We start from the raw sequence: 18637 nt of genomic DNA on the forward strand, positions 1-18637 counted from the left end.
AGTGTTTAGGAAACAGGAGCCTATGGGCAGAGCTGCCAGTGGCCAAACTTAGGGATTATCTCATAGATTGTGGTTCCTACAGAATGGCTCTTCTCTGAAAAGCAAAGTGAACTGGGGCGTCCTGCCACCCCTGCCCTTCAAAAACAACATACACTTGTTTTAAGAAAGGCAGCTCATTGAGATGTAGTTTGCTACCATATTTAAGGTACATATGTAAAGGCCTTACATATGTAGGGCCTTTTATACTTCAATAAGGTGTTTTGTTTTGTTTAAAAAAAGGGAAGACAAATTTTCCAGTCCTAAAAGCAAAGATCCTAAGATCTGGACTCCTTATCTCACAACTAAGATGGAGTGGCATCCTTCTAAAAAACTGTGCTAATTTCAGGTGGTGGCATTACCAAGCAGGGAGAACAGTGCCCTACATGGCTGGTGGAAGGGAAATGTTCAGGACCGTTTACAAGTACAAAACTTCCCTGCAGCTCTTAAGTTCACTCCACCCCTGCCATTATTCATTTACGCAGATTTTGTACAGTTTTTTTTTGTTTGTTTGAAGCAAGGTCTTGCTCTGTCACCAGGTTGGAGTACAATGACATGATCATAACTCACTGCAGCCTCGAACTCCTGAGCCTAAGTGATCCTCCTACCTCAGCCTCCCAAGTAGCTGGGACTACAAGTGCATGCTACCATGCACAGCTAATTTTTAAAATTTTTTGTAGAGATGGGGTCTTGTTATGTTGCCCAGGCTGGTCTCAAACTCCCGGGCTCAAGCCATCCTCCTGCCTCAGCCTCTCAAAGTGCTGGGATTATAGGTGTGAGCCACTGCACCTGACCTACACCTTCTATAATTGTAATTAAACACTTCTATTATTTACATAATTAATATTTATCTCTCTACTTTGCTATATAAACCTCCATGTAGCCAGAACTTATTCCAACCCTGAATCCCTAGTTCCTTGTATTAGACAGGCACCAGGGTACATCATTAACACTAATGAATACATTAATGAATGCTGAGACAACTGGAAGATGCATAGAAAAGAATTTGCTGTACTGAAAATATGCCACTGCTTTTTGTCTGATTATTCAAACTTAAGCTTAAAAAATGTTTACTAAGCTAGTCCCCTACCTCAAGCCTTTGAGGAGGAGAAGGAATGGCCAGGGTGACAGAGCCAGCGTCAATTCCTGACTCAGCTACAGGGGATGCAGCCTTTTCTATTTGTGATAATACTTCTCAGAGCATTCACAGGCTCTATGGCAGGCAAAGATTCACATCCATTGGCCACAGACCAGCACTCCCAGAGTTCAGTTCTGGGGAGGAAAGCAAAGATATGAGTCCATCTTTGCCCATTCTCTGCAAAATCCTTCAAGCTGTGCTTAGAAGTGACAAAAGTCCACTGTTTAAGTGAGTCCAGTTTTGTAGCGAGAGGACACTACTTTGTCAGAGTGCCAAACTGTTCTATTCTCTTGAAAAGAGTCCTGTAGAAGGCCTATGAAACATCTGCCAACTAATACCTAAACAGGTGGCAGGGAATTTTTTGGATTTTTCTGAGATTGATTAGACACTGGTCAGTTAGATAAAGAAGGAAATCATTATCTAAAAAGTGTATTCTCCTAGCATTTGTCTGGCTATGACTCCTAGCTGCACAAAAACATAGAAAATACAGCTTGTCACTAAGATAGGGAAAGTTAAGTTTCCCTACCCAATGAACTACATTACCTATTATTTTCCCACCAACACCAGAACAACACTGAAAAGGGCAAGAAATTAAATGATACTTGTGATTCTGTGTTATCTTCCAAATGGTGGTGATACTGGAGGTTGTGTTAATAAGTCATTAAAATTTTTATTTTGTTGTAATAAAATTTATTTTTAGAAAACATTTTCTATTTTTTGGCAACCCTATATTATTGGTAGAAAAATGTACCATATAATCAGAACTCCAAACTATGTCAAAAAAGCTATTATTAAGAAATGTGTTATTTCTTGTTACTTATTCTTAAAAAACAAAACCCCTAACAATCTACATACCTCTACTGCATTCCAAGTCTGTAAGAGTATAAAATCCATGACACGAGGTGCTCAGGAGCAGCAGTACCAGTCAACTATTGTGAGAAGTGCTTACTTGAGGCACTTTAAATTAAAACAGGAAATAAATCAGTATTTTAGCAAATCTAAATTTACAAGTTTGGACTTGATGTGTCTGTCTTTAGTGAACTGAGTTAAAGCAATATTGCACCAATTAAGCAAAGTAAATTAAGACCCCTCAAAAAAGGTGATATAGTAAGAAAATGTCAATTTAATCATTTACTTTAGCAGGCAAGCAATTTGTAAACATTCAGTAGCGGCAGCATCCAAGTTACAAACAATTTAAAAAGAACCAAGATTAGTGATTATGATTTTTCCTTCCCTTTCCCCAAAAGAAAAAAAAAAGATTTGGAAATGAATGACTTAAAACCCTACAAACATTGAACATTCAGTTATGCCTTCTATCAGCCTTCTATGCATCCTCTCTGTTTTATTTTAAAAGATGTATCTACTCCTAAAATGCATTATCTTGTAATAACTTGTACGTGAGCACTTGCAATCTAGGAAGTTGTTCCTGCATATCACTGTGCACACATTATCTTAGTTTAAATCCCATTTGCAAAGGGAATATTTATGTCTTGATTCAATGCCTCTTTGACTTCGAGTGGCAGGGTGTCAAAAAGGTGATCTTCCACAACAAGCCCGCTTTTCTTGAGCATCCGACACTGGCCCAGCTGGGCTGGCAGGCGGTCCAAGCAGTTCCCCTTCAGCTCCAGCTGAGTGAGCTGGGAGAGCTGACCAACTTTCTCTGGGAGTGAGGTGATGCAGTTCTGTCCCAGATTCAAAGTCCTCAACTTTATGCATTTAAACAATTGTTTTGGCAGAATGTCCACTTTGTTCCCAGTGATATGCAAATGCTGCAGGTTCTGAAGCAATCCTATTTCTATTGGAATCATTGAAATGTTGTTGTAGCTTACATCTAAGCATCTGAGTTTCTGTAAACTAAATACTGCCACTGGTAAGGATTCGAGCTTGTTGTTAGAGAAATAAAGTGACTCCAAGTTTTTGACATGGGTAATAGAGGGAGGAATAGTAACAATTTTGTTATGCCATAATTTTAAACACGTCAGTCGTTTTAAATGCTGGAAACTGATGATTTCCTCAATTGTGCGAATGTTATTTGACTTTAAATCCAATTCCTGTAAATTAGAGAGGCTGAAAATAGCATGTGGAATTCTCTCTAGCTCACAGTTCTGGAGTTCCAGCTCAGCGACATTCATCATTTTCTTAAGGCTGTTCAGTACCAAGAGTTTAGTGCCGTCATTATGAATGACTAACTTTGTAAGATGTGGAGCCACATCTGTAATGTTGGAGGGAACTTTGGTCAAATTGCTCTTCACGTGGAGAATCTTAAGGTGCCGCAACTCTCGGAGAGATTCAAGTCCTATCATCTTATTGTTTTCAGAGTTCAAATTGCCTATTAAGTACAACTCTCGAAGGTTTTTGAGCAAATACACCCAGGCAGGAATTTCAGCCACATCGGTGAACTTCACGTGAAGGCATCTCAAGTGATCGCGAAGAAAGCTAAAAGCAGTCTGTTCAACTTTTGCAGGGCAGTGGCAGAGGTGGAGCTCTTGGAGGTTAGTCATTTGAGAAATCTTAGCAGGAATTTTAGCTTCTGGAATTAGTTCAAGCTTTAGCACATCTAGGTCTGTGAGGTCAAAGACAGCATCGGGCACCCCCGACAGCATGAACAGATGCAACTCCTGCTTGTCCTGGGTGTTGCGTGAGACGTGCTGCCTGAGTTTTTCAAATGTCCACTCATGGTTCAAACTAATTTCTCTAAGTTTATTTTCACTAACTTCTGACAAGAACACACCAAAACGCTTGGAATATAGCTGGTCATACTGGTCTACCATGTGGAGAAGGAAAGCAAAATCGTTTTTGACATCTGGAATGTCACTAAAACTGCTCTCTTCTCTGACTTTTTCAAAAGAATATTCCTTCAAAGGTATCCTGAATAACCAGAAGAGAGTGTAGAGGCAGATAAAGCCATAAACACAAATAATGGATATGTAACTGATGAGAAGCTTTTTCAACATGTAAGCCATATTGTGGGTACACTCAAATACCTCATAACCAGTCAGATGCTCAACTTTGGGCTTGCAGACGTGTTCAAAGCTGATTGCGTTGACAAAGTTCGCTGTATAGCAGAGAATAAAAATGAACTTGGCTGTTTTGATAACTGTTTGGACCACATAGAGTTTATAGATCAAGTCACTATCTTCCACATGGGCACGGAACTTCCTCACTTTCTCAAACAGGGCTTTGGCCTGCTCTCCATCCTTTTTATCCAGGATTGTCATGCTGGGAACTTCAATCACAGGCTTCTCAGCTGAAAATTTAAAGCCAGTTTTATTGATCATTGGTGTACTGGCACTGGGGCTCCCTTCATCACTGCTGGTAGAAACATGCTTTGGTAGAGTCTGGGCACCTGTTATTCTCTGCTTGTTTTCCTCTGAGTCTTCGCATGCTGTCTCAGACAACGCTTTTGTAGTCCAAGGGGATTCAAAGCACTTTCCTAATATTGAAACAAAATGTTCTACTTTTGAGCATGTTTTGGGATATTTGAACCAAAAGTTGCTACTGACCATGAGAATAATAGTATGTATAAGAGCTAGGTATGGAAAGTACTTAGAATACCACGGAAGGGCCAGATGGTAACACATCTGATTAATAAATACATATTGCTGAAAATCCAAGTTTGTTTTTCGACCTGTTGGATCTTTCTTCTCTTTCTTTGCCTCCTGATTTGGAAGTGCGAAATCTGTGCGAGGATATGTGGCTCTGAGAGGTATGTCAGGTGTCACAGCAGATGTCCCAAAGGAAATGTCGTTTGTTGTCCGCCCATCTTGGTCTCGGTTGGTGGCTGCTTCCATCTTCGGGATGTCGGTGGTGACCTCGGCATTTCCTGGTGGTGTATGTGCCTTTGAATTTACAGGAGATGGCAATACTGGCAAACAGACCACCTGATCTTTGGTAAGTTGCATGGTTCCTGCAAAGATGGCTACCATTAACATAACAACAGCCAGGTAATCCATAAACACATCCCACCATGGTTTCAGGATTCGGTAAGTTGGCTGAATGTCATTAAGTGATGCAACTTCCGCAAGGGTAAACATTCCTAGAAAACAAGAAGACAAATGACATTATTCTAGAGATACAAGTGAAAAGAGTAAATGAGAAAAACCCTATGCCTGCTCCAAACTAAAGTTTTCTCATTCAGGTCTTATCTTTTTATCCAACATAAATGTAGTAGAAAATAAACTAAAAGGGGAATATATAGCTTTTCTCTTCTAGTGCAAGGGAAGAGGGAAAGAATGAGTAAGAATTGCATTCTAGGTAAGAAATAATGACAGACTGCACCAAGTCCATAGTGGTTACTCAGTGGACCTTGAAGGAGGATACGACAGCAGGATGGCATTTGTTGTGGACTCATTAAAGGTTAAGACTGAAATTTGGAGGTCAAGGAGTGGGATGACTCTTATTTTGTATAAGCCAAAATTGAAGGGTCTGTGTATACCATTAAATACCGTTAAACTCTGGATAGTCTTATGTTCCAGACTTAGTTCTAACACTTACTAATGGTTGATTCCTTAAGCCTTGTATTCCCATCTGTATAATAGGGATGAAAACTTCTAAGGGTTGTTGGAAAGTTTAAGTAATGATTGTGACGCTCTTAGCACACCCTCTGGCCACAAGTGTTTGTTAGCTGTTTACATTAGCTCCAATCACTCTGGTGGAAGTGTCCATGAACAGTTGAAATTAAGGGTCTAGCGTTTAGGAAGAGTCTTACTATACACACTTGGGATTTATCAATATATAGCTGAAACTCTGGCCTTTGATGCAGTCCTATGGAAAGCATGTGGATTGAGAAGGCAGCTCAAGACTAAGGTGGCCATGAAATAATCAATGATGGTGATGCTGAATAAGTATCACCAAATAAGTATTTGTTAGAGACATATGATCTCTACCAAAGCAGGTGACCCGAGCAGCCATGAATGAAGCCCCGGTGCCAGGAAACTTGAAAATATGGTTATTATTCACTATCAGCTGGCAGCTTTACAGCACTGGAACTAGTTTATATAAATAATAAAGTACGAGGACAATCATCCTGGAAGTAACCAAGAAAAACAGTGTTTATAGTGGCAAGTAATGGGAATGGGCTTCTCTAATTATGTGCATGAACTGAATGTTTCAACTTCTTGAAAAACCACATGACCATATTTTCCTTTCTTGGGAGGTTCTTGGGTTTCCATATTCATATTGCTTTGTCTTTTTTAAAGAAATAAATCATGTTATTTCTTTAAAAACTAGCAAAAGACCAAGCAATAAAAACCAAGGCAAGTACCCAAGAGTTTTGGGAATGCATGTATTTTTTTAAATTAAGGATGGAAGATAAATTTTTAATGTTTTATTTTTATTTATTTATTTTTGAGACAGAGTCTCACTCTGTCACCCAGGCTAGAGTGCAGTGGCGCGATCTCAGCTCACTGCAACCTCTGCCTCCTTGGTTCAAGCAATTCTCCTGCCTCAGCCTCCCGAGTAGCTGGGACTACAGGCATCCACCACCACGTCTGGCTAATTTTTGTATTCTTAGTAGACACAGGGTTTCACCATATTGGCTGGTCTCGAACTCCTGACCTTGTGATCTGCCCACCTCGGCCTCCCAAAGTGCTGGGATTACAGGCGTGAGCCACCACACCCAACCAGGAAGATGAATTATCTATTCATGGGTTGTCTGGAATGCTGTGTTGAGGAGGATTCTGAGGCTGATTGTGGTTTCAGTAGGCAACAGTGCTGTGACTGATTACTCGTGTCTTCCTTGGATGACACAATGAAGAAACGTGGCATTAGTACTTTGATTCTGCTCTGTTTTAAATTAAGTTTCCGAAGGCAGGGACCAGTTCTTTTTTCTTTTCTTTTCTGAAACCCTTCCACATACCTAGTACTGCACAGAGTAGGTTCATAATATTTCTTAATAAAATACAGTGAATACCACAGCAATGATCACATCTGTAGTTAGTTTTGTAAGCAAAATTATCTCTTATGTAAGCAGGTAAACACAAGCCTAAGAACTCCAAACATAAAATTGTTAGAAATCACATTCCCAGACTTCAGGGCTTAAGTATGAAATGCCTGGTATCCAGTCTTTGTAAAAAAAAAAAAAAAAAAAAAAAATTATCAAGGAAGTAATAAAAAGAAAAATAACTGTTTGTACCTTAGTAGGGGAACTGGGAGATAACATGCCCACTTGAACCCTATTCTGAGCTCCTGTATCTTGTGTGGGTTTTGCTTTCATGAATGGCTTGGATAAGCAGGAAGAAAGGCTACTGGAATCACAGCAAGCTAACCTAAATGAGAAACAGCTCAACCTCATGTCATTTTGAGCTCTTCAGTTCCTATCTAGAATGCACAAAACACAGCATCAAGCACAGAATGACTCCTACTTCACGTACAGAGACTAGAGAGTACACCTTGCACAGGTTTATTTCTGGCAAGGAACGTAACAGTCATACCTGGGGACCATGGCTTTAAAGGGCCATCTGCATGAGTAATAGGAACAATAGATTTTTTTGCATGTAATAGTTCTTTCAAATAGGATTTTTCTTTACTTTTTAAATAGAGTCATGAACTGCATGATGGTGTTTTGGTCAACAATGGACTGCATATATGATGGCAGTCCCATAAGATATGAGATGGTGGCTCATGCCTATAATCCCAGCACTTTGGGAGGCCGAGGTGGGTGGATCATTTGAGGCCGGGAGTTTCAGACCAGCCTGGCAAATATGGTGAAACACCATCTCTACTATAAATACAAAAATTAGCCAGGCATAGTGGTTCACGCTTGTAATCCCAGCCACTTGGGAGGCTGAGGCAGAAGAATTGCTTGAACCCGGGAGGAGGAGGTTGCAGTGAGCCAAGATCATGCCACTGCACTCCAGCCTGGGTGACAGAGTGAGACTCCATTTTATAATGAAGTACATAGAAACCTGACATACAGCACTAATCATTGGCATTACAGATCAAGTAGGGCAGCGGTCCTCAACCTTTTTGGCACCACAGACAAGTTTTGTAGAAGACAATTTTTCCAGAAATGGGGGTTGGGAGGAGAGATGGTTTTGGGACGAAACTGTTTCATCTTGGTTGGATCATCAGGCATTAGATTCTCATAAAGTGTGCACAACCTAGATCCCTCACATGCGCAGTTCACGATAGGGTTCACGCTACTATGAGAATCTAATGCTGCTGCTGATCTGACACAAAGCGGAGCTCACGCAGTAACGCTCACTCTCCCGCTGCTCACCTACTGGCGTGAAGCCCAGTTCCTAACAGCCCTCAACAGGTACCAGTCTGCAGCCTGGGGCCTGGGGACTCCTGAAGTAGGGGAAAGGACTGATATTCAGCAATGATGTCGGGAATTTGGTTTTCCATATGAATACATAGATACATGCATATACACACACACACCATCTAGCTTTGTGTAAGTACACTCTGACATTCACACAACAATGAAATTGCCTAACAACACATTTCTCAGAAGGTATCCCCACGAAGCGACATGTGACTGTAGTTGTGTCTGGTTCTAGGGAGGCCAGGATGTCTGGTTTGTCAGACTGAGAGATAAGTGAATTTTGAAAGTCAGTGTCCTGAGGACATTGGTTATTTGTCTTTTACACCATGATTATTACAACTGGTCTTTCTGCTGCCAGTCTTTACCTCCTTTAATCCCTTTTCCATCTTGCCATGGGTCCCTTGGCAAAAACGCTCCAGGCTCTCTCTGTTCCAGGCCAGTAACTTCTGCCAGTTTCTCTAACAAGCCATTCTCTCCCTTGTGTTCAGCCTCTCCAACACTTTGTTTCCTCTGCCTTGATTACTTCCTCCCTACTCTTCTTCACTAGGCTATCAGGTTTCTGCAGCCTTTTCCAGAAAGCCTTCCCTGATCCCCTAGTATGGGTGAGGTGCTTCTTCGATGTGTTCTCACAGAACTCTGTACCTCCGCCCATCACAGCCCTTATCACACTGTATTTACTTGTCTGATCTCCCATTGAATTACCAATTCAATGAAGATATGCACTATATCCAACTTCCTTCTTTGTCCTATGTAACCAATGCCTGACACATAGTAGGTGCTCAATCTATGAAATGATTTTGAGATCTTGATCATCATCTTCGGCATCCTAAAAATTCCTTGAGAACATTTATTAACATCTACAGATGGTATTGGGCAGAGGAGCATTTTATTAACCTGAATTGCTACCACAAAGCAACCCGGATCTATGCAAGAATGAATACCCTAAGCTAGGTCTCAGCATAAAATAAATAGTTAAAAAGACCACACAGCAGAGACATTGTTGGATTCTTGCAACCAGTGTTATTTTGCAGCTGCTGAAGTGTCAGTGGTAGTTTTCAAGCACCTTGTACTCAGGACAGGCTTTGATCCCAGGAAATAGAAGAGGCTGTCCACCTTCCCAGTGGGAAAAGAAAAGTTCAAAGGTAGTGGCAGTGGGCATAGCAACAGAGTACAGAGTACTGTAACTTCACATACGGTCACCAGCTCCGGCCCCAGACTCCCCGCAAGAATGGTAACACTGAATAACAGACAGCACACGACCGCTCCAACCTCAGATGAGCTCCTCTCTTCCAGCACATTGTCTACTCTGCCACCCGCCACCAGAAGTTTTGTGCCCTTGCTGTTTTCTCCAGCCCATTTCTCTTTTTTCTTTCTATTGAACTTTTCCTTATTAAGTCCCAGCTCAAGCACTACCTTTTCCTTCAAACTGCTATCATGTTGTCTAATAATAATCTGTTTGTAGGCCGGACATGGTGGCTCACATCTGTAATCCCAGGACTTTGGGAGGCCGAGGTGGGCAGATCACCTGAGGTCAGGAGTTTGAGACCAGCCTGGCCAACATGGTGAAACCCCGTCTCTACTAAAAATACAAAAATTAGCGGGGCTTGGTGCCAGGCACCTGTAATCCCAGCTACTCAGGAGGCTGAGGCAGGAAGAATTGCTCGAACCCGGGTGGCGGAGGTTGCAGTGAGGTGAGATCATGCCACGGCACTCCAGCCTGGGCAACAGAGCAAGACTCCCGTCTCAAAAATAAAAAATCTGTTTCTAATCTTGGTCTCTTCCACTAGATCTTGAGCTCCTTGTAGGCAGAGAGTATGTCTTATTCACCTTTGTAATCCACCATGCCCTACTCTCATCCTTGAAGAACACAGATGGCATTTAGTGATGATGATAATGGTAACAGTAATAGTGGCTATCACTTGTCATTTTTCTTCCACGTGGCAAGCACTGTACCAGGGGCTTTACATCTGATACAACTTCCCAGTTTTATACAGAGCACATTCCTGAAAATGAATGTACAAAAGTTCAGTTTAAGCTTTTGGGGGCTAAGAGAATGACTCTATTTCCAAATGTTGTATGAAATTATAAAATCCACCAGAATTCCTAAAATTAAAATGACAGATAATACTAAGTGCCGGTAGGGATGCTGGAGCAACTGGAATGCAAATACTGCTGGTGAGTGTGTCAATGTTGGGAAACTCTGGGAAATGTTTTAGTATTATCTACTAAAATTGAGCATAAGCACACTTTATGACCCTGCAATTCCACTGCTAGGTATATACCTGTAAGAAACACGGGTATATATTCATCCAAAAACACGTATGAGAATGCTCATAGCAGCACCATTTGTATTAGCTCTAAACTGTAAGCTATCCAAATGCCTATCAACAGTAGAATAAAAGATGTGGTATATTTGCAAAGTAGAATACTAGGCAGCAACAAGAATGAATGATCTGGTTACATGGGTGTGTTGAATTTATAAAATGTGATCTATACACTCAGGCTTTCACTTCAATAAAAAGTTTCAAAGGAAATGGTAAAAGAAGCTGCCGCAGAAACAGCTGTCCTAGGAATGTGCTGTGAAATGACATTGAGGCTGCACCTCCGCCCTGTCCCAAGGCACATCCCGGCTGGCTGGGATTACATGCCAGGGAAGCCTGTCTCTTCCTCTGGTGGTCTCCCTTCACTATTTATTTCCCTGGCCTGAGAGTAGGTGCCTGCTTTCTCTGGAGTACAAAGGACTGATTCTGCCATAGAAAAGAAGGTGCAGAGGTAGGAACATACAATATCTGAAAGCTCTGGGTGGAAAAAGTTGAACACAGGTGGAACACAGTGGAACATTGCCTGAATCCTATTTAACCTTCACAACATTACTCTAAACAGCCAAAGTGTTGTTATTTACCCTTGAGAGGGGAAGAAATAGACTCACAGAAGGTGTGGACGTTAAATAATTAGTAGCAGAGTCTGGATTTAAAATCCCACCTAAGGCCAAAGCATATGTTCTTCCTACCAGATTACCTTTTCTTCTTTATTTCTCATGTTTGCAGTGCTTTTTGGTTGCAAGCTACTTTCCTATACAAGATCTCTATTTATTTTCATAATAACCCAGTGGTCTAGGCATTACTACTGCCCAACAGTATGAGGAAACCTGAGGCTCAAAAAGCTTAAATGACCTCTCCGAGCTAATTAAGCGAGAGAGCTAACAGAATCTTTCATCTCTAAATCTTTTTCTCTACCACGCATCATCCAATGCCTGTGTTATTCGCTAAGGGTTGACTATTGAAGGAGGCAACTCCTCACTGTTGTCCTTGGCTTAGAGGTGACAAAGCAATGAAATTATGTAATCACCACCATCCCTTCCTGACATTCACTAGGAATTCAAGAAAGCCACCAGCCCCATGCCAAGCACCATGGAGGGGAATGCAGAGATGATCTAATATAGATCCTTGCCCTCAAGGAGATCCCAGTCTAATGCAGGATGATAAGCAGTAAGTGTACAATTACAACATATTAGGTTGGTGTGAAAGTGACTGCAGTTTTTACCACTACTTTTAATGGCAAAAGTTGCACCAACCTAATAGTAAGGGTATTGCTCTCACCTTAATACAAAGTAATATGAAGTTAATACAAAGTATAGCAGATGCACACAATGGAGCAAGCCCAAGTCTGCATGTAGTAAATGGGAGAACTTCACAGAGGTGTGGTTTTGAGCTGAGAGATGAAGGAAGGGTGAGACATGAGGCGGTGGGGAGAGGAGGGAAAACAATTTTGACTGAAGAAATAGCAAGGGCAAAGGCACAGCATGAGATAAATGATGTGTTAGAGAAACTACAAATAACTTTAATGCTATCCCAGTTATTGGTCTAGTATACCTCTGTACAGATATCACATCTCATGGGTAAGCCAAAGTATGGAAACCAAAGCATGGATTTAAGCATAGGCCTAAGAAAGTGCCCAGGCCATAAGGCAGAAAACCAGTACTTCCCAGCAATGTCAGCCACAGGACTTGAATTAATGCATCTGTTATACCATTTTACCCACCAAAAATGGGGATAATGACATATGCCCTTCCTACCGGGGGGTATTTCAACCATCAACTGAATTAAAGATGCACAAGCACTTTGAAAACAAAAGTAGCTTTTCATATATACTGACTGTGTATGTGTATAAAGTATATTGAACACATATTTATATAATACAGTATATTAAGTACATTATGATCCTCTAGTGACTTATTTTAGGTTCAGGGCGTACATGTGCAGGTTTGTAACATGGGTAAACTAGTTGCTAAGGCTTGATGTATGAATGATCCCATCACCAAGGTCAGCAGTCCTCAATCTTTTTGGCACCAAGGACTGGTTTCATGGAAGACAATTTTTCCATGGACGGGGGAGGGGGATGGTTTCGGGCTAACTCAAGTGCATCACATTTGTTATGCACTTTATTTCTACTATTATGACACTGTAATATATAATGAAATAATTATACAACTCACCATAATGTAGAATCAGTGTGTTCCCTGAGCTTTTCCTGCAACTAGATGGTCCCATCTGGGAGTGATGGGAGACAGTGACAAATCATCGGACATTAGATTCTCACAAGGATAGCAGAACCTAGATCCCTTGAATTCACAGTTCACAATAGGGTTCACACTCCTATGAGAAACTAATGCTGCTGCTGACCTGACAGGAGGCAGAGCTCAGGCAGTAATGTCAGCAATGGAGAGTGGCTGTAAATACAGATGAAGCTTCGCTCACTCTCCCACTGCTCACCTGGTGCTGTGCAGCCCGGTTCCTAACAGGCCATGGATCAGCAGCAGTCCGTGGCCCAGGGGTTGGGGACCGCCAGTCAAGGTAATGAGCATAGTACCTAATAGGGAGTCTTCCAACCCAACTCCCCTCCTTTCTCTCCCCCATTAAGCAGGCCCCTGTGTCTATTGTTCCCTTCTTTGTATCCATGTGTATTCAGTGTTTAGCTCCCACTTATAAGTGAGAAAATGTGGTATTTGGTTTTATGTTCCTGCATTACTATGCCTAGGATAATGGCCTGCAGCTGCATCCATGTTGCTGCAAAAAACATGATATATTCTTTTTTATGGTTGCACAGTATTCCATGGTGTATATGTACCGTATTAAAAAAAAAATCCAGTCCACTGTCAGCGGGCATCTTGGTTGATTTCATGTCTTTGCTATTGTGAATGGTGCTGCAATGAACATACAAGTACACATCTTTTTTGTAGAAAGATTTGTTTTCCCTTGGGTATATACACAACACAGATTGCTGGGTTGAATTATAGTTCTGTTTTAACTTTTTTGAGAAATCTACACACTGCTTTCCACAGTGGCTGAACTAATTTACATCCCCACCAGCAGTGCATAAGTGTTTTCTTTTCTCTGCAACCTTGCCAGCATCTGGTGTTTTTTGACTTTTTAATAATAGCCATTCTGGTGTGAGAGGGTATCTCACTGACTTTTTGATTTGCATTTCTCTAATGATTAGTGATGCTGAGCATTTTTTCATATATTTGTTGGCCGCATGTATGTCTTCTTTTGAGAAGTGTTTGTTCATGTCCTTTGCCCATTTTTTAATGGGATTGTTTTTTGCTTGCTGATTTAAGTTCCTTATAGATTCTAGATATTAGACCTTTGTCAGATGCATAGTTTGCAGATATTTTCTCCCATTCTGTATGCTGTCTGTTTACTGTTGATAGTTTAATTTGCTGTGCAGAAGCTCTTTAGTTTAATTAGGTCCCACTTGTCAATTTTTGTTTTTGTTGCAATTGCCTTTGGGGACTTAGTCATAAATTCTTTGCCAAGGCCAACATCCAGAATAGTATTTTTTAGGTTTTCTTCTAGAGTTTTTATTGTTTTAGGTCTTACCTTTAAGTCCTTTAATCCATCTTGAGTTAGTTTTTGTATATGGTGAAAGGAAGGGGTCCAGTTTCAATCTTCTGCATAAGGCTAGCCAGTTATCCCAGCACCATTTATTGAATAGGGAGTCTATTCCCCATTGTTTGTTACTGTCGACTTTGTCACAAAGATCAGGTGGTTGTATGTGTGTAATTTTGTGGACTCTCTGTCCTGTTCCAGTGGTCTGTGTGTCTGCTTTTGTATCAGTACCATGCTGTTTTGGTTACTGTAGTCTTGTAGTATAGTTTGAACTCACATAATGTGATATCTCCAGCTTTGCTCTTTTTGTTTAGGATTGCTTTGGTGATTTGGCTTTTTTTGGGTTCCATATGAATTTTAGAATCGTTTTTTCTAATTCTGCGAAAAATGACACTGGTAGTTTGATAGGAATAGCACTGTATCTATATATTGCTTTGGGAAGTATGGCCATCATAACAATACGATTCTTTCTAATGTGAAGTTAAGCCAATGAGAGGAGAGATCAGCACCTGGTTTCTCTGCATCCTATCCATATCTTGAGGTTTGATCTACTTAGTGAATCAGGACTCAGAATGGCTATAAATGGTTATCAAGGATTTTTGTTTTTTAACTTGAGAAACGTATATTTAATAAGTATTAATTGCATATATTCTTTGATTTCTCTTTTATAGTACATCTATTGCAAAAGACTTAAATAATTACGTTATGCGGAAGTGGATTTCACATTCCAAAGCTTCTCCTTGTCAATGGCACACATGAAAATCAGCTTAACATTCCTGTAAGCAAACATTTCTCATGGAAGTCAAGGAAGCTTTTTGTACTAGAACTGAAAAGGGAAAGTTATTGGACTTTGGTTGAACAAAACTAAATCTGAAAACAATGGGGTTGAATCTAAATCCTTTTAGAATTATGATCCTGTTTTTTTATTCAAATGTATGGTTAGTAGTAATGAAAAAAAACCAGTAACAGTTCAAAAATCAGAAGACATGGTTGTTGGACAATTCTGTGATTACACTAAAAAACACTGAATTATATACTTCAAATGGGTAAATTGTATGGTATGTAAATTTTATCTCCATAAAGCTGTTAAAATAAAGAAATCAGATCTCAACCTTTGTTATTTTACTGCCTAAACTGCCTTTCAACAGAAATAGGATAGTGAAGGTAGATATGATTGTAGCCTATTGTAGCTATTCATGCTAGACTACATTCTAAGTTCAAGTATGTTTTTAAATGATTGCTTATATTATTACCTCTCTAACATTTATGCCTCATCGGTAAAATCTTAATAATAAAAACCACCTCACAGTGTAACGTATTAGGAACACCTGGTTTAGGGTCTGGCACAAAGTAAGCCCCCAGAGATGTTTGCTGAATCTGAATTTAAAAAAGAAAAAAATAATCATTGAGGAGAAAAGTCTGTCTTAGTCTTTACTGAAGATGACTAGACCAATTTGTTGAATTTTGAACTAGCATGTAGCACCATGCACATGGAGTAATCCTGGAATAAATGACTAATGATAAATATTTGGCATTTAATTTTATTTATTCTTTTAGATGTATTTAAATTAAAATTATTGGCCAGACGCAGTGGCTCATGCCTGTAATCCCAGCACTTTGGGAGGCCAAGGCAGGTGGATCACCTGAGGTCAGGAGCTCAAGACCAGCCTGGCCAACATGATGAAACCCGGTCTCTACTAAAAATACAAAAAATTAGCTAGGTGTGGTGGCGATCACCTGTAATCCCAGCTACTTGGGAGGCTGAAGCATGAGCACAGCTTGAACCTGAGAGGCGGAGGTTTCAGCAAACCAAGATCGCCCCACTGCACCCCAGCCTGGGTAACAAGAGCAAAACTCCATCTCCCCCACAAAAAAAATACTTATATGAAGAGGTGGCAAATGATACTAGAAAGAGCACAACTCCGATGCCCAAGAGACCTGGATTCAAATCTTGCTCTTTGTTCCCATTTGTTAGCTTGAGTAAATGTGGGTAGCTTGGTGACTGCTGGAAAACATATATTCATGAGATTGTTATGAGCAATAAAGGAAACCCTAGCATTAAAACAGAAAAATATAATCACCTAAATTAAAACTTTAAAAGTTGGCCGGGTGCAGTGGCTCACGCCTGTAATCCCAGCACTCTGGGAGGCTGAGGCGGACAGATCACCTGAGGTCAGGAGTTCGAGACCAGCCTGACCAACATGTGAAACCATGACTCTACTAAAAATTTAAAAATTAGCTGGGCTTGGTGGCAGGTGCCTGGAATCCCAGCTGCTTGGGAGGCTGAGGAAGAAGAATCGCTTGAACCTGGGAGGCAGAGGTTGCAGTGAGCTGAGATTGTGCCATTGTACTCCAACCTGGGCAACAGAGCAAGACTCTCTCTCTCTCAAAAAAAAAAGAAAAAAAGAAAAACCTTTAAAAGTTTATCTGCACTAGGAGGTCTTAGTACCCCTATTAAAAGAAGGAAGCCAAATGGCTTTGAAATATTATTTAAATAAGAGTTTAAAGTATAAAGAAGCAAATGGCTTGATTAATGTAATCAATATAACACTCAATTATACTTAGTTTTTCTTTTTTGTTGTTTTTTTTGAAATAGGGTCTCACTCCAGTTGTTCAGGCTAGAGTGCAGTGGCGTGATCTTGGCTCACTACAGCCTTGAACTCCTGGGCTCAGGTGATTCTCCCACCTCAGCCTCCCGAGTAGCCCAGCTAATTTTTTGTATTTTTTGTAGGGACAGGGTTTCACCATGTTGCCCAGGCTGGTCTTGAACTCCCGGACTCAAGTGATTCATCCGCCTTGGCCTCCCAAAGTGTTGGGATTACAGGCATGAGCCACCACATCTGGCCTGTAATTTTTCACGTAGGCATGAATTAACTACCCAATCAAATATCAACTTTCACTTTTTTTCTGCAGGGAAAGAAGTCAGCCCTCTTGGTCAACCTGGGCAAATGGAAGAACATGCAAGAGACTTACGAGGATCAAATTCTCAAATCTTTCATTGAAATAAATCAAATGAGAACAAATTAAAGTTTATAATGAGCTACACCATCTCTACAACAAGCCTTCCCTAACACTCAACAGACACGTAAGCACATATGTGTATGTACACACAGATACTCACGCAGCACACCCAAATCAGTTATCAAAAATTTATACAGTTAAAGAAAATAACAAATGCTTCCGAAGCAATAGGGGAAAAAGGAATGATTTAGTTTTTTTTTTCCCAATAGGCCTCTGTATTACTGTATTATTTAAGTGTTAATAGTTATGGGTATTACAAGTATACAATATATTCTATAGCTGATATAATTCTGTATAGAAATAAAAAGTAAGTCACTGGTGTCACTCTCCCTTAAAAGATTATGATAAGAAATTAAACTTTTAAAATAGTTCCTTTCTAATGATATTTTGGTTTAGATATCTCAAAAATAACTGAAACAATTTTTTTACAGAAAAAATCTCAAGATTTTAAAAAACACTCCTTATATAAAACTTACCAATCTCAGATTTTGCATTGGGCAAAAACCACCCATTTTGCTAACCACCAAAAGCTTTTTATAAATCCATTTCACATTTAAAAGAAGAGGACTATAGAAAATTCATAACTTGTGAAATATAAAAAGAACTTCACACAAATTACATTTTAGTGTCTCTTTTAGGATTTCTTCCTAGTGTAGTGCTATTCACAAAGCAAATTTACTTCAGAGCTAAGGAACATAACTCAATAGGTCTAAAGCAAAATATCTTAGGAATTAACAAAAATGTGTTAGTACACTGCTGTGAATTTGTTTTTACTTCTAGCTCTCAATTCTAAAAGTCAAGGCCCACATTTGAGGGCTTACAAATGAGATTTTATTCATAGAACAATAAAAAAGAGGCTCTAAAATCAATGGCTTCCACATTTTATTCCATACAATCTCAGTTTCTTCTACAAGCTATCACCAGCATTCCCTTAAATCATGAACTCAGGCCAGCAGAATTTCACAAAAGCTTCAGTATCTATAGACCCCACTTAGTGTACCCTCTACTAGAAACTTTAATAAATAATTATGGAGTTTTTGCTATAGGGTTCTGGGGATTAAAAAGGGAAATAATTTTTTTAAAAATTAAAAGCTGTCCTTACTGAGAAAGCAACTTAGAGGAAACATAAAAAGAGCAAGGGATAATGACAATAGTTTCATTAGTCCCTAAAACAGAGTCTGGCAGCTAAGAGACCTTAATAAAGGCTCCAGAGAAAGTCATCCCAAACTGAGTGAAGAATTTGGTTCAACTTTATCGCTTAACTTCATCCAGTTTATGAGACAGTTA

The 18637-nt window shown here is 40.0% G+C and overlaps 1 protein-coding gene across 4 annotated transcripts in view; it reads right to left on the reverse strand.

Moving 5' to 3' along the window:
- Positions 1-2277: 2277 nt before the first annotated feature.
- LRRC8D (leucine rich repeat containing 8 VRAC subunit D) overlaps positions 2278-18637 on the reverse strand; it is a 114316-nt gene continuing 97956 nt past the window's right edge. For all 4 annotated transcript variants that reach the window (XM_063652875.1, XM_054477046.2, XM_054477051.2 and 1 more), the window contains one exon: positions 2278-5210. In XM_063652875.1, the coding sequence (XP_063508945.1) occupies positions 2632-5208 (2577 nt within the window). In that variant the 5' untranslated portion in view covers positions 5209-5210 and the 3' untranslated portion in view covers positions 2278-2631. The remainder of the gene's footprint in view (positions 5211-18637) is intronic.

This window comes from Pongo pygmaeus, chromosome 1 (assembly GCF_028885625.2).
Source record: "Pongo pygmaeus isolate AG05252 chromosome 1, NHGRI_mPonPyg2-v2.0_pri, whole genome shotgun sequence".
NCBI lineage: Eukaryota > Metazoa > Chordata > Mammalia > Primates > Hominidae > Pongo > Pongo pygmaeus.